The sequence below is a fragment of the Ambystoma mexicanum genome, chromosome 6q, assembly GCF_040938575.1.
Source record: "Ambystoma mexicanum isolate Mex_15411 chromosome 6q, UKY_AmexF1_1, whole genome shotgun sequence".
Classification (NCBI taxonomy): Eukaryota; Metazoa; Chordata; class Amphibia; order Caudata; family Ambystomatidae; genus Ambystoma; species Ambystoma mexicanum.
The window spans coordinates 907,140,572-907,157,218 of NC_090937.1; the positions used below are offsets into that span (position 1 = coordinate 907,140,572).

At 44.3% G+C, this 16,647-nt stretch overlaps 1 protein-coding gene across 2 annotated transcripts in view; it reads left to right on the forward strand.

Moving 5' to 3' along the window:
- The window catches only part of GALNT7 (polypeptide N-acetylgalactosaminyltransferase 7), an 800,303-nt gene that overhangs the window by 517,456 nt on the left and 266,200 nt on the right, over positions 1-16,647 (forward strand). For both annotated transcript variants that reach the window (XM_069631418.1, XM_069631417.1), the window contains exon 8: positions 1,668-1,790. In XM_069631418.1, coding sequence (XP_069487519.1) covers positions 1,668-1,790 — 123 coding nt within the window. The remainder of the gene's footprint in view (positions 1-1,667; positions 1,791-16,647) is intronic.

The window sequence follows — 16,647 nt, forward strand, 5'->3', positions numbered from 1 at the left end:
AGACACCTTTCTACATCTCTCTCTCTTTTCTGTACTCACTCACGTATAGAAGGCTCCCTCAGGGCAGAAAAAATACAAACAGAGGGACCTCGACGCGTGAGGGATTGTGGGTACAACGCACGTTACTATAGGGATAGTGTTACAGACACGCCTTGTCGACGTCCCCTTTTCGACTACGAAAAACAAAATGCAATAGTCCGCAGTGACCACTGGATGTCGGACTATACACAGCATGTGAATCTAAGCAGATACAACCATCAGAAATGCTTTTACGGTAAGTAATGCATTGTCATATTTGTGTGTTACTATTCTATTGCTCCCTTCTGAAGAAGGCTTTCTAACTGACTGATAAATACATTATTAATTGTTTATGCAAGAAACCTTGAGTGTAAGAGTTTATTTGAATACCTGTAACTGTGAATCTTTGTGTAACTCCACTACTGCTCACATTTCCCCTCTTGAGATAAGCCTGGCTGCTCAACATGCTACCAAAACTGTGTAGTACAAGCTTATACCAAAGGTTGGGTTGCCTATACCGTAGTCATAGTTGTTTGTAGTGTTCCCAAAGGGTACTGCATTCAAACTTTGCCTAACAACCTCCAATAGTACCCAGTACAGAGCACAGATCCCAGCAGAGAACATGCTAAACTACCCTCTTCCCCAGCAGGGCAAGGTTGATTTGCATTATTGGGCACTGGATATTTGAACTGCTTTGAAGTGTTCCTAGTATGCTCATAATTACAACTTGGCTGAGCTTCCATGATTTCATTCTAAATTCACAAAAAATGACTTGGATGCTCCATCATTTGGGGCATACACAGATGTGTAGGTTACCAGACATTTGGTCAACAAAAAAAAAGGTCGACAGGACAAATGGTCGACATCATTTGGTCAAAAGACAAATGGTCGAATAATTTTTTTTGTATTTTCCCTTTTTTTTGGGGGGGGGCTCCCCCCAACCCCCTTTTTTTCTTCTAAAAAACCCTTTTTTTTCCCTAAACGAAAACCTAAAAAATATATATATAAATTTAAAAAAATAATTCGACCATTTGGCTTTCGACCAAATTCCGTCGACCATTTGGCTTTCGACCAAATGTCTTTCGGCCAAATGACTGGACAGCAGATGAGTAAGCTGTCCTTCTGTACAAATTATTCATGCCTAGAAGTAACAGGTTTAGGATCACTTTTAGGAGTCAAGGTATCACACTATCGGCCATTGCATATTTGTAAGAAAGTGGAAAAGTAGGTTCATCATTTTGGCCATGGTTGAAGTCCAACAGCATGTACTAGTCCTACTGTTATTGGTTTCAGAACGTGACTCCTACTGAGCGTACTAGAAAGCATAATTTTTATATCTTTTTGTTTATACTGCTTTCTTCTGCAGTACATTCAAAATCATACAACTGGCATTTCTGGTATATTGATTACAAAATCACAAAATGTACAGAAACTGTTATTCTGGAGGTCTTTTGGATTAGGAAATTGCAAATATTTTTCCTCTACCTCTAATTTGATTAATAGTTTTAGGCATGTAATTACCGAGCAAGGGGAGAAGGGGGGGGGGGAGCAGCGGGAAACAAAATGTTACTTTTTTCCACCTGCTGATATAAAGAGTATTCTGTTACCAGTTGCTGTAATTTATGTATGCTTTCTCCATATCCTTGTAGATCTGGCAGTGTGGAGGGAAGTTGCTATTCACACCTTGTTCCCGTGTTGGACACATCTACCGTCTTCATGGTTGGCAGGGTAATCCCCCTCCTGTGTATGTCGGCTCCTCACCAACTCTCAAGGTAATTGTATACAAAAAAGAATTGAAAAGGACTCGTTCACTTTCCTGTCATAAGGTTCTTGCCAAGATGTACATTATTGGAATTGCGCCTCTCAGCAGGAAGTGCATAAAACATTTCTAAAAAATGTACAATGATGTTATAAATGAACATTGGATTCCGGGCAAAGGCACTTGATAAATTTAGCGCCAGTGGTATTGGGCACACATTAGATTATTTTATTCAATTAAAGACTTGAATCCTCTTTGTTGCTTAATGTCAGAGTATTCTGAATACATTTTCTATCTGCCATAGTAGAGCTGTTTCCTCAGTTTCGTTATGGTGTCTTAATCTGTAGAGCTTTTCAAATCCTGATTGTAATGTTTGTTGTAATTTGAAACTAAATCATATTTGCAACTATAACATCAATTGTATCTACATTCAAAATTTCCAAAACCTTGCAGATTGTTTTCTTGCAGATCTCTGTGGTAAATGATACATTAGCACTGGGGAAGTGGCATCATTGGACCTCATCAATCCGGGAGCTCAGAAAGCAGGCTTTACCTAATGTTATTGCCTGGCTTACCTGCCTCTCGAGCAGCGAGATGCCACCCTCTTTCCTTCTGGGCTGAGAGCCTGCCCCCTTTTCCCTCACTCCTTTCACCCTCCCTGCACCTGATCCTTGCACTATTCCATCTCAAACCCTGCTTACCTGAAGCCCGTCTGCTGCTCTATGCCACTCCTGATGTCCCACCTCTTCCCCTACACGGCAATCCCTGGAAAGGGAGAAGGGACTATGTGTAGTTCCATTATCACTGCATTCATGATGGCAATTTAGATTTTTAGTTTTTTTTTTATGTTGAGAAATATCAATTGCGCCTTCTCTCAACTTAATAAAAATGCTATTAGGACCCTGGAAATCATGTCAGTGTGCCAGTAACTATAACTCCCTTGGTGGAGAGGCATTACTGATCAGGTATTGACGCCGGGTCTGTTAGGTAAGAATTGATGCAGTCCAACTGGTGTGCAACTACACAAGACTTCTCTCTTGGTATTAGGTAACCCACCTTTTAATATAGGCCTGTACTACACAAGTTGGTAGTCTGACTGAGCAGCCAGGCTTATCTTAAGAGGGGTAATGTGAGCTGTCGAGCTATACAATGAAATTAGTAAATACAGGTATCTAAGTAAACGCACACTTAGTTATATTATAAATATTTATTTTCAGATGCTTGTTAATCTGCTTAGAACCACATGCTGTGCTTTTTAAAGAATGCTTTAAATATCTGTGTGTACATATGACATGCATTACTCACTGTAATAGCATTTCTGATGATTGTATCTGCTTAGATTCACATGCTGTGCATATAGTCCGACATCTAGTGGTAATCATAGAGTATTGCATTTATCTTTCGTGGATCGAAAGGGGACGTCGGCATGGGCGTGACTGTAACACTATCCCTAACATGACGTGTAGTGTACCCAAAATCCCTCACGCGTCGTGTTCCCTAAGATTGTTTTTTTTGGTCGCCTTATGCAGAGTTTGCAAGAGTTTATATTGCTCAATAGTTACTTTATTGTCCCATGACCGATGGTCATCTAGTCTTCGACTACTTATCTTCGACGACTACTTTCTGGATCCCTATGACAAAGGCATCCACTGCTCTTCGGCAATTGGTGCATCGATCGACATCTGTTGACCGCGTGGCCTTGGCCCTCCGGCCCAGCCTGTACAGTAGGGAGAGTGGGGCCCCGGCTTGATTTTTTTCTGAGAATGCATTTCCTTTTCTCCTCTCTTCCCCTTTCTGGTCTGGCTGTCTTTCACCTCTGCTATGGAGAGGACTCCATTTAAATGTTGTCTGTCGTGCAACGGAAAATACCCCTGGAAAGACACCCATCACAAATGCAATAGGTACTTACCTCGTGACCACGACAAGCGTTCCTGTAAGTCCTGAAAACTCTTTCGTCCTAAGATGTTAAAAGATAGGCGGACAAAGCGGTGGGCAGCCTACGCAACCCAGGACGAAAGTTGTTCCTCCATTGGCGCCGTCGCCTCGGATGACCTGGAGGCCATAGACCTTTCGGCGGGACCCTGCGGTTCCCAGATGCCCGTCTCCAGCCCTGACGGACAGGCCACTGGTTCTGTTTTGGGGAGTTCACACCCCAGCAACAGGGGCACACATGCACCACCCAAGGAAAAACACACAACCCCCAGTGCCTCCTCGACAGATACGTCAAAGAAACGCCAACAGGCCCGTTGAAGACTTCAATGGAGCCTGCTGAACCTCACAGTTCGGCGCATTCCCCGCAACCGTCTTCTCGGCATGCGATTGGGCATTCTACTCATAAGGAAGTTCCCACAAAAAAGCACATGAGTGCCGACACGCCGTTCAAGGGGGTGTCAGCTCCTAAAGCTTCGGCGGAGTCGGCAACCGCGGCGGGGCACCCGGTATTGCTCGACCAGTCAGTACGCGATGAGCTCTTTCAATCGAGAAAAATTTTGAAAACGCTTTCGGATCAAAGATATCTAGTAGCCACTGGTCGAGGAACAGCTCCACACTCGGTCCCTCTGTTCTTTCTGGCAATCCCAGGATCCGGACGTTGTTTCGTCTCAACCTGCCCTTGCTTTCATCCACTCTCCTTTCAATTGTTTTCAAACGTGTTGTGACTCTGTTGAACTGTTGTTCTAGGTTTCGCAGCCCATCTTCTGCACTAGAGATACGTTGTTCTGCCTCCCCCGTGCGGGATGTCAGATTTTGGCAGTCGTGTAAGTGAGACGTCCATGCTGATGGCGTCCATCTTCTGTTCCATGGAGGCCCGTGATTCTGCTATTGCCGCCATGACGTCTCTTAGAGATATCGCTTCCCCCATCTCTGCCATGCCTTCAGGATGCGTTTGGTCAGGCAACGTGGTCGCCGCGGATGTGGTAATTTGGTCGATTTTACTATGAGTGCCTGTTTTTTTGCCTTTGTCTTTGCCCATGCTGGTTTTGTGTGGCGGTGGATAATCCTCTGTTTCTTGTCCCGTGGTTGGACGTGCTGGGAGGTTGTTGGAAAGCCTTTTGTCGATAGCTCTACGAGTGCTTATTCGTGCTTCTCACAGCCAGTCGTTTTGGTGTGCGCACTTCCGCACAGGTCCAGGGGCGGCTGCTCATGTCGGACTCGTGGGGGCGGGGGGGGGTTTCCATGCGGGCCGTCTTTCTCAGAGACCACAAGGTCCGGCTTGAGTTGCTTCTCCGAAGGTCGCCTGGGTTTACCTAGGTTAGAGTGTGAGATTTTCACATGACTTTGTCGCTGGGCATTGGTGGTGTCCGTGCCGACTCGTACTTCCTGCGAATAGGGGCCCAAGTCCCGCTCCGGGCCCCACAGTGCGTCTTTACTTGTGGCCTCTGCTCGAGTGCACTAAATCAGTTCCCTGCTTGTATTGCGCATTACAGTGGGTTATCTCAAGACTTGAGGAGCTTCCCTGTTCCCCACTGGTCAGGGCTATGACTGCCTGTAGGGCCTTTGCCACACAGTGCTCGGGAGACTACGGTGGACCAAGTTGTCTCCTGCCCCCGTTCTAAGATACCACCTTTTATATTTGGCACCAGCACTTGTTCACAACTGCTTCCACGCTCTTTACGTTCTCACGTGTTCGCCTTCTTTGGAATAGCCCAGGGTTTTCTTTTCTGGCTATTTACGTCACCCTTTAGGGTCTATTGTCTGTTGGGGAGACTCACGTGACTGGGCTCCCTCTCACTGAGCTGGTATTGCTGTTCCAAACTCACCGTTACACAGGGATCGAGTCCACTTTCCCGACGCACTACTTCGTCCCGTTGTGCTACTTGCCCCTTGCAGGTGTGGCGGGTCCCCAACCGTGTCTGGCTTCTGCGCTTTTCTGTATCGGCTCCGGCCACAGGGCAGACGTCGAACCTTATGATCACTGTACTCGCCGGCAACAACGCTCTCAACTGTGCTGCCTCTGCTGCCTTCCGTTATGTCCCGTGTTGCACGCCCGGTATATGTACTCCAGCTTTGTATGGGGTGGATGGAGTCGTTACTTTCCCCCTGTTACGCAGCACACGGTTGATGTATGGTGCAGGGTTTCACTGTCCCCAGGAACAAGCAGTCTATCTCCTTAGCCAGGCTTGACAGGGCGCTCCCCGACTGTTGCTACACGGGTCGTCACCCCTTTTTTTGCTTTCATCCCCGTTCTGAGCCGCAATACGTCCGGGCTCCTGCTACGCGCCTTTCCACGTTCCGTAATGCAGGGTGCTACCAGGATCAGTCCGCCCAGCTGGCACGATCTTTGCTCCCCCTGCGTCTCACCATCTGTGTGCTTCACGCAGGCGCCTCTCTCCCGCCGTCGGTCTTCCGATCCGCTCCAGGGCACGCAGTTCCCTTCTCATAAAGGCATTCCCTTCACCGCTGGGGTCACTGCTGTTGCACGTCGCGTGCTGCCATTTTAGCTTATCTCTTTCGGATTCCCACAGGAAAGTTCTGCTTCGTCGTGTGGGCACTGTTGGTCGTTGTACAGGACGACAGTGCACCGATGCTTGCTGCAGCCCTTCCCACAGTAGGGTAGCTTTTTATTCACATTAGCCGTGGATAACAAGCTTTTTTCTCAGGATTTCTGCGGCGTTCACGGGATCTCCGAAGGCTCACGTCCGCATCCCTCTGCTGTTGGCCACGCCCCCCACTTTTACATGTGAAAAGTAGCGTTTCAATGCTTTTTTTTTTCTTGGTAACGTTGAAACGTTAGATGGAGCTGTCCAGTGTTGTAATTTCAGCACTGGACAGCTCCATGTGACGTTTCAAAGGTTTTGTGCATATTGGCATTTAAATGCTTTTTTTTTACGTCCATGTAACGTTTCAAGGTTTTAGTGTATATTGGGGGGGATTGTTTATTGACCTATTTAACCTGATCTGATGCTACTGCCTATGGGAGGTGACTGTGGACCCTGTGCCTTTGAGCCTCACCGTTCTTGCTCTGGAGGCAATCTTTTTGTGGCAAATATAAATGGTTACTGGCCTATTGCCTTGTTCTTTTTCTTTACTGTTTTGTGGCATATGCAGTCTACTTTGGTGATTGTTATTGCTTGAGAAATTTTTGTGAAAGCATCGAGAGGACACTACTGGGAGGCTGTTCTTGTGTTGATCCTAGTGGATTCCTAGTTAATTTATGCCTACTTTGAGAAGCGGCTTTGGCTCCAGTGAAGATAATTGTAACAAGGAGCTGAGTTCTACATCTAATAAGCCGCTTACTATGAACAGCAGAGAGGCCCAAGCACTACCACAAGAGCTACAGCCCCTGTCTATGAACCAAATACATTGTACGGATAATTCTAGGACTAAAAAGGGGTTATGGGCGATGAATGAGACAGACATCCTGGCCATAGTGGATGCCCTGGGAAATGGTGTGCCACCAAAATACCTAAAACGAACACCACGAAAAGTTCGGACTACCAAAAGTCAGAACTTTTCGTGGCGTGAGTTTAGGTGTTTCGGTGGGGTCGGACTTGGGGCTGGGGAATTGTGCCCCGCCAAATGGAAAAAAATAAAATTAAAAAAAGCCAGAGGCTACGGTACTACAGTATAGTGAGCGCAGTGTTGCGGGGGACACCCCTGCAGCACACCCGAGGGAAGAAAAAAAATGGGGGTTGCGGGGGAAACGCCTGCAGCTTCTGGAAAAAAAAAGGAAAAAGAAAAAGACCCTGTGGCGCCGGTTCTTGATCACGGAAGTGAAAGGGAACTGGCGCCGCAGGGACACAGCGTGAAGAAAAGGTAAGTAGGGTTTGGTTATTTTGGGGGTGTGGGCCGGGGTTGGTTGGGGATTAGTGTTGCGGGTGTGTTGTAGATAGGGGTGTGGGTATGTTGTGGGTAGGGGTTTGGGTTTGTGGTGGTTTGCAGTGTATGTTCACATGGGAAATGTACGCACCTTTTGAGGAGCGTACATTTCTCATGCAAACTTTTCCGTCAGACTTTTCCGTGAAGGAAAATTCACTCAGATCCGTGTGGAGGAGCTAACATGACTACATTTATGGCTAATCCTTATCCAAATTTCCTTCCTTGCATCTACATGTTCCAACAAACAATGCTCTTGGTCCAATGCGTTATGGATGTTTTTCATACCCTCTTGTCCTGCACTTACGGGATTGGGGAGGCAGACCTAGTGGAGGTTTGTCAGTAGTGATTGATTGTAATTTGGGGCTCAAATGGGAAGTTGTATGCAGTAAGGGATGGCTTTTAGCGATCAAGCTGGTAATGGAGGAATGTCAACAGCCTATTCTGTTGCTTAACCTTCATTGGAACCTAATGGTTATTAAACAAATGTTAAAAAAAAACATGTTTATTGGTACCCACTAAGGGAGCCCTTTGTAGATATTGAAGAAGGCTTGAGCAATGTTCTTTTGTGGCTGGTATGAGAAGGGCTATGGGAAATGTATTGTGCTGGGAGGAGACTTCAACTCTTTGTGTGCTGATGGAGCATTATGGAACATTAATGGGGCTATTCCTTCTATTCTCCACCCTAATGTTAAACGTGGTATTCGATGGGATCTTTTTTTGGAGGAATGGGATCTGGCTCTGCTGGACCACCCTCCTAGTTTCTGTACCTCTAAGCATACATGGCACAGAGGGCTTTATAGCTCTAGGATTTACTTTTTTTTATATCGCTAATGGCATCTAAAATAACTGTAGTTATCTGTGACATATCCATGCCAACTTAGGCGACCATATACCTCTTTCCTTTACCTTGACTGTTTGTTCTCCTATTTTCCATCTTAGACCAGACGTAATGGGGCTATCTATTAGCAAACAAGGGAGGTCAGTCAATTGGAATAGGAAAACAACTCTTCAGTTTAAACACCTTCTCATTGAATCTCTGACGGATATGACTTCTATTCCACTGCGGACTGGAACTCGAGGTTTTGAGGACTTGTATTACAATATTATACTGGCCTGTGCTTTTAAGGTCAGTAAATCCAGCCCTAACACTAATATCACGCCTGGTAGTTATGTGGGAGATAGCACAGTATACAATTCTAAGCTTCTTAAACAAAGGGAATTGGCTGCTCTTAAAAAACAGGCCTTGATAGCGTTAGAGTTCATGGCCCTAAAAAGAAAAATCTCCCAAAGGCATAAAAACGTTCTTAGATCTTTGAGGATTGATGCATATCTTCGGTCCAATCAGAACCTGCTTGAACATCTTTGCAAGGGGAAGGAGGGTATATTTTGGTCTACTGTTAAAAGGACTCTTGAACCCGATAAGGAGGGGTTAGATTGCCCTATACAGGTGACGTCTGGGTTACACCAATACATTTGCCCTACCCAAGAAATTGTCTGGGTTACACCAATACATTTGTCCTACCCAAGAAATTTAGTGAAACCGGTGGTACTGACCTGGGTTTACCCATTGTAGGTCAGTGCACTTGGGACAATGATGACATCATATGGGCAATAGGTAGACTCCAGCCCTCTTGTGACCCCAGACCGGATAGCATTCCCCCTTTTGTACTCAGGCTCCCAGCTTGTGGGCTGAACTTCTGAAGCCTATGTTTAATCATACCTTTGATAACCATACTGTTCCTGCTACTTGGGTCCAGTCCATAATTGTTCCCATTCACAAAAAGGGGGATGTACTTGATCCTTATAATTATAGGCCTATAACGCTTACATAAGCTACGAGTAAAGTTTTTTCCATCTTGCTTCTCAGGGATCTTAATTGTGTGGTCAAAGGCAACGCTCTGTTGGGTTCAGGGAGGACATGGGTACCAGCTTAAATGCAACTGTACTGGACACTTGAAACACTTTGTACACATCACGAGTGTGGGGGTTGTCTTCCTAGCTTCGCTGGACATGTCCAGTGCTTTTGATGGTGTCATTAGGTCAAGGCTATGGACTAAAATGCTTGACATGAATATCCCGCATAAGCTTGTCCAGCTTATTGGACTCTTGCATACTCATACCACCATACGTGTCCAACTAACTAAGAAGGGGTCACTATCGCAAGAGATTTTTTCCTATGTTGGGGTAAAACAGGGCTGCACACTAGCTTCTATACTGTTTGACCTGTATGTGTGTGATGTGGAGCGACTGTGGCCGGGTCCTTTCATTGCACCCACCAGGTTGGGGAGTGTTAGGTTAGAATGGATGGCCTTCGCAGATGATTTCATCCTCCTAGATAGAACTCTGTGAGGCCTCAGGATGAAAATTCAGCTGTTTTTTCAATATTCTGTGGACAACAATCTTCTGCCTAATGCGTCCAAATCACAGGTTCTTGTTGTTTCTAGGGGAATCAAGGGACAGACCTATGCCTGGACTATGGGGCATGAAAAAGTGGACCAGGTCAAGGCTGTTACTTATCTTGGGTACAACCTTACTAACAGGGCCAGCCTTGAATCTTGGAAAACTAGTTTTTCTGATAAGGCCTACAAACTTAAAGCTCAACTCAAATTTCTGAAACAAAAAGTATGCAAATGTTCATTGCTCCCTGTAAGGCGTTACTATCTTGCCAAGTTGGAACCCATTATTTTATATGGTATTGATCTGTCCAGTTATGATATGGGTTCTACCCTGAATACGATACAAGGGAACTTTGGAAGGAGCTGCTGGGCTTGTCTATGGCCATGCCTAATGCGGTCATAAGACATGAGCTTTGCCTAGTATCCTTGAAAGCTAGATATGTCTGGAAGCAACTTACCACCTTTAGGAAAATGAGTAATCCCCGAAAAACTTGTTATATGAGACGCTTGGTTTGGTAATGCATGCAGAATCTGTTCCTTCTATACATGAGTTCTGTACTAGGATGAATTCCGTCCTTGTTTCCCTTGGGTCAACGGTGGAAGATCTTGGGCAACGACTGGGGATCGTTAAGAGGACCCTGTTCAGGGCTGACTGGGTGGACACTGTCGATTGTATCGCCACTTACACTACCTATAGGGAATATTCTTACTTTCTGCATGCAAGGGAATGTATACCTTTATATCTTCAAAGATTTCCTTGTGCTAATGTACGCATGACTTACATGCGATTTAGGCTCAATCAGATTCCCACTTATGAGAGGATTAAGTATTGGAGGGATCCTTCAAAGTTGCCTGCCAGTAGCTCCTCTCCCAATCACTGTAGATTCTGTGGGGACAAGGATTCTCCTGAAACTCTGAGACATATAGTTATCATGCGTCCTTATTTTGATACTATGCCCCTAGACAGTTTCAAGGATTTATTTGATAAAAACAGGGATGCTTCCGCAAATCTATTTTGGTGTAGATGTATGTGGGGCTCTTAGCCTCTTATGAGATCTTATTGTTAATTATCTCAGAACGGGACAAAAATATTATTTATCATGTTTTGTGACACTAATGTGTTATATTTTTTGTTCTTTCTCATTCTTTGTGTTAGGAAGAATTCTCAGAAATTTGCTAATTCCCTCCACTTTAGAGACCCCCAGCAACTTTGCTGGATTTTCAGGACTTGATTTTTTTCAACCTGAATAGAGTGAGGCCCTTTTCCCCACTCTCTCATTTATTTTAATGTTATTTTGTACAAAATGGCTGCGGTCTTCTTTTTTCGCTATTTCTTTGTGGAAAGGTCCTTCTTGGAATTTACTCTGCGCGCCAAACCAGGTTTGGTCCCATTGTTCATTTTGCCTTGGGCGGGATTCACGTGTGAAGCCCGCCTCTGGCTCCAGGGTGTCTGGGGTAGGCAGGAAGTGAGGGAGGTGCCCGAAAAGTCTCCTAGGAGACCCAAATGCACTCTGTGATAATTGGCTGGCTGACTGTCCGGCAAGGACAGCCACCCTGCTGAGTGATTGACAGCTAGGCTGGAATGAATGGGAGAGAACTGAATAAAAGGCGAGTCTTTTGACTTGGAAGGCAGAGTCGACCACTGGACGAAGGAACCGAAGAAGAACATGAAGAGGAAGCCTGCTGCAACTCATGTACCATTGGTTTACCCGGTGAAGCCCTGCTGCAGTGCTGAAACGGCAAGTTTGCATTGACAGAGAAGCCCCTGCAAGGACGTCTCCCCTTGAGTTGGTGGGACCAATCAACTCCAAGGTAAGCCACTTAGACATCCATATCGGAGCTGGTTGAATTTCCTCAGAGTTGCTTCAGGAAACCGTAGAGCCAGGGAAGAGGGACACCAGATTGTGTGCGTTGCTTGTAAGCTGGCCTAAAGCTTTTGCAAGATCCTCCGGACTCCCACGAAGCAGGACTGACCAAGCCTGATCCCCCCCACTCCCCAGTTGAGTGCAGGACCCAGGATTTCGGGAAAGTCCACATTGACAGCCAGGAACCACGCTTATTGCCATTTGCTGAAACGCAAGGATCTGAAACGCGAAACAGCCACTGAAAGTAGAGTTTGCTGGTTGCCAGCTTTGACAGTGCCAGTACAGTGCAGGAGTCCCCCGACGTCCTCCCTCTTGTCCCCACGACTGAGGCCCAGGAACAGTGAGATCTGCAGAGCTGTACAGGAACAGAAGTCTTCAGCTGCATCTTTTTCCTCTTTACTAAGGTACTGTAAAACTAGCCTAAGAGAACTTACCTCTTACTGTGGAAGCGCTTGTAACTTCTGCAACTCGCATGTCTAATCAGCTTGTGGCCCTACATGTGTTTCTTCTTTTTATCAAAGACTCCTAAGAACTTGTGCAAAGACTTTTCCATTTACTCACCTGAAGTGCTGCATCCTATACATAGACTTTGGCCTATTGACTTTGGCTTAGCCTGTTGGATTGACTCAGTGCTATTTGAAAGTATTTTCCCTGCTTATCAATATTTGTAAATTCTTGTGTTCTAATAACCTTTGCCTTTTACTTAATTTTTTAAAGAGTATTCTGAATGCCAACAGTAAGGTATTAATGTCCACAGCACCCTTGTTACTTTGGGTGTAGGTTGTGTCTATGGGCCATCCCAAAAGGGCCTTGCCTGATTCAGGAACGCAGTGTACAGTATTGAAGTATATTTGTGTGTTACTATTCTATTGCTTCCTTCTGAAGAAGGCTTTATAACTGACTGATAAATTATTAATTGTTTATGCAAGAAACCTTGAGTGTAAGAGTTTATTTGAATACCTGTAACTGTGAATCTTTGTGTAACTCCACTACAGCTCACATTTCCCCTCTTGAGGTAAGCCTGGCTGCTCAACACGCTACCAAACTGTGTAGTATAAGCTTATACCAAAGGTTGCACAAAAAACTTTTTGTTACTTCAAAATGGTAGTCATGCACCCTTATATTGCGAGTAAAAGCAGACAATTGAACCTTCTTCTCCGTATTCTGTGCGAAATTCGACTTTTATTTTTGCATATTAAGTATATCTTATGGTGCCCTTTATGATAACACGTGTTTCGACGCTCTGAACGTCCTTCTCAAATCAGGGCTAGTCATGTTACATTTGCAAATAATTCAAACAACAAACAAATTTCAGTTATATCAAAGTACCATATGAAATTAACATATTCTTTCCATAAAAGTATTAATTCAGATGGCCATTTTGGGAGGGGCAAAGGGTAGGAGTGTTAGGGATGGTTGAAAGAAAATACAATAATTGAACAGAAATTAAAAAGACATAAATGAATAAACATTGAAATAAATGAAAATAAAAAAAGAAAGAAGAGAAAAACAAATCATGTGATTAATAATTGCTAACCCGTTCTACTTCATTCACGTATCCCTAATGGGTTTATAAGTATAGTGTAATGTTAATAACGTTCCTTACCTAATGTTGTTGATTCATAGTTCATTTTTTAAAGGTTTTTAGTTTATCACAAGTCATGGGGTAAATCCCTAAAATTGAGGAAAAAACAGAAAATTGTGTAATGGTCGCCCGAGTTTATGCGACTCTTTGATTAGCTTACATTTTGTTCTAATGTTTTTAGGACTAATCCACTGTTTTGTATTTAATTATAATTAATAGCTATCCATTCAATCTTGTCTCATTGTGGATTCCAATTTGTATAAACAAGTGCCAAGCGAACAACCCGCGTTTTCATTGAACTTAATCTTATTTAAAAATACGTGTGGTTTCACACCGCATTACTTTCTGTACGTTTAAAAATATGTGTCGGCATCGTATTTGGGTCTCGTGTCATCACGAGGACCCATGTGGAAACCCATCATGCTGCAAAGACCCCCTAGGGAGCCCCAATTGTACGCTTACCTTGTGTAACACGTCCCGTGCCGAAAAGTCCTAGTGTGCTTTTCGCCGTATGTCTATTATGGTTTACACGATCGCTTGGTCCTACTACTCTTTTTACTTTAGTGATCGTGTTTGCTTTTCAAACGCTCGTCCTTAGCTCCGATTTTCGATTAACTATTTCCAATAATGTTACCTGACTCCATATATGCCCAATAAGACAATGGTACCATAATATTTAAAAGAAACACTCTAAAATACTAAGGACGAGAGTTTTCTGAAAAGCAAACACGATCACTTAAAACACTAAAAACTTAAAAATGAACTATGAATCAACAACATTAGGTAAGGAACGTTACTAAACATTGTACTATACTTATAAACCCATTAAGAATACGTGAATGAAGTAGAACGGGTTAGCAATTATTAATCACGTGATTTGTTTTTCTCTTGTTTCTTTTTTATTTTCATTTATTTCCATTTTTATTCATTTGTTTTTTTAATTTCTGTTCAATTATTGCATTTTCTTTCAAACATCCCTAACACTCCTACCCTTTGCCCCTCCCAAAATGGCCATCTGAATGAATACTTTTATGGAATGAATATGTTGATTTCATATGGTACTTTGATATAACAGAAATTTGTTTGTTGTTTGAATTATTTGCAAATGTAACATGACTAGCCCTGATTTGCAAAAATAAAAGTCGAATTTCGCACAGAATACGGAGAAGTAGGGTCAATTGTCTGCTTTTTCTTGCAATATAAGGGCGCTTGACTACCATTTTGAATCAACAAAAAGTTTTTTGTGCACACAAACAAAACAGAGTTGAGGAGCCAAGTGAACTCCGTTGTTACAGAACTTCATGCAAACATAAAAGCCAACATTCAGTAATCAAGAGGTCCGCGTGAGGGATACCCAACCCAAATAGGCTCCTCAAATAGATACTGTTATACCAAAGGTTGGGTTGCTTATACCTGTAGTCCTAGTTGTTTGTAGTATTCCCAAAGGGTACTGCATGCAAACTTTGCCTAACAGTGCCGTGGCCACATTCTCTGAGTCAGGGGTGGGTCTCTGGGGTTAGGTTGCCAGGTAACCGGCAGTGGCATCTGAGCGTGGAGGAAAAAGAAACCTCATGCGCAATTGCGAGTCTGTTGACCACTATTATACAAATCATCACGCCACGGGTTGATGACAGCCTTTTGAGGATTCTTGTTGGGTTACACCATGCTGCAAACAGGGGTATTTCTTCATGGAACTTCCTGCGTACATGGAGCACAATCTGCATCTCCTGGTACCAGACAGCTGCACCAGTGCAGAGCAGGTTGAGGCATATTTTATCCCAGTACTACAAGACAAAGATGAGCCAGGTGGCTTGGTTTTGCACTAGTATGGACTCTTTTAAGCATAAATCACCTTTTCATGAGGATCTTTGGGACCCAGGCCTTGTTCACATCATGTGTACACTCTCACTGCCATATTAGCTGTGTTCCTTATGGTTAAAGAGACACATGCCGTCTGCCAAAAGTGCTTTGATGTTTTATTTAGATCATACAAAGAGCACGAAAAATCATGTTGAATGTGTTCCACTCATTGCCCATTGGATAATCTCCTGCATTTCAAATGCTAGTCCATTCAGAAGGCCTACCTGACCGAAAGGAGATCAACGAAATCTGTAATAACTATAGTAGCACCTGGGGGTGTGGCTAGACAGCCATGTAGTAGGACAGGAGGCTTCGGAGCTCCCAGGGATCCGTTCAACATCTTGAGAAAATCTGCCTTCCATACCGCAGAAAATCTGCCTGGAAGACAGGCATATGCATGGGAACACTAACTGCATGCAATGCGCACAAAAGGAGACGAATCCGACCTCCCCAGTAGAAGCGGTCCCGTGGGAAGAAATCACTGACCCTACGGACTCCCATTAAAATGGCCGCCACGCCATAGAACAAAAGAATCGGACGCCGGGTGCCGCAGCACCATCGTGTATTAGCCCTGCTTGAGGGGTCTGCGGACCTGGCATCAGTGAAACACTAAAAACAGCACCAGAGGTGTAGAGCAGGAAAGCATGCCTGCCGGAAATGCAAGCCGACTCAAGTTCGTAAGGAGCGCAACCTGGCACTGAGACGTCGCGAGTGCCACAGAACAAAAAGACAAACAGGTGTTCAGGAGGAGAGGAATTCAGTGACAAGCCCATAGGTCAGCGCTCAACCTCTAGAACTTGTAAGACAAGATAGCTGCACCATGTGAGGACAGGGGGTGCAGGATTCACTTACTCCAACACGACTCAAAAATGAGGACTCAGTAATTTGGCAAAGGGAAGTCCGTTTAATGGCAAGTACATCAAACAGAGAAACAAATGGAAATCGGCAGCATTGCGATCACCTGTCTTGCTCCGACTTCCTCGAACTTCAGTCGAACAGTCATTGTTATAGGCAAAACTCATCCTCATCACTGACGTCTAATTCTATAAAAAATCATCATGCAATATAATTGGTTAGGAAAGGTAACTTAAGTATAGGTGTTATATCTGTATATGATAATAGGGCATGCAGATTGGATAACTCTTATCGGGTGGGCGTCTAAGCCCTTCCCTCTACTTCACACGTGATTGACGTCACTACAAGTACTACGTCTTATTGGTTCTACTATCTATAGGACTCCAGATAACTTGGTCCATTGTGATTGGGCAGGTTACACCCCTGGACATAAATCCTTGTTTTAATTAGCGGCATGCAGAATGGACACACATGTGCCTGGTGTCAAAAGTT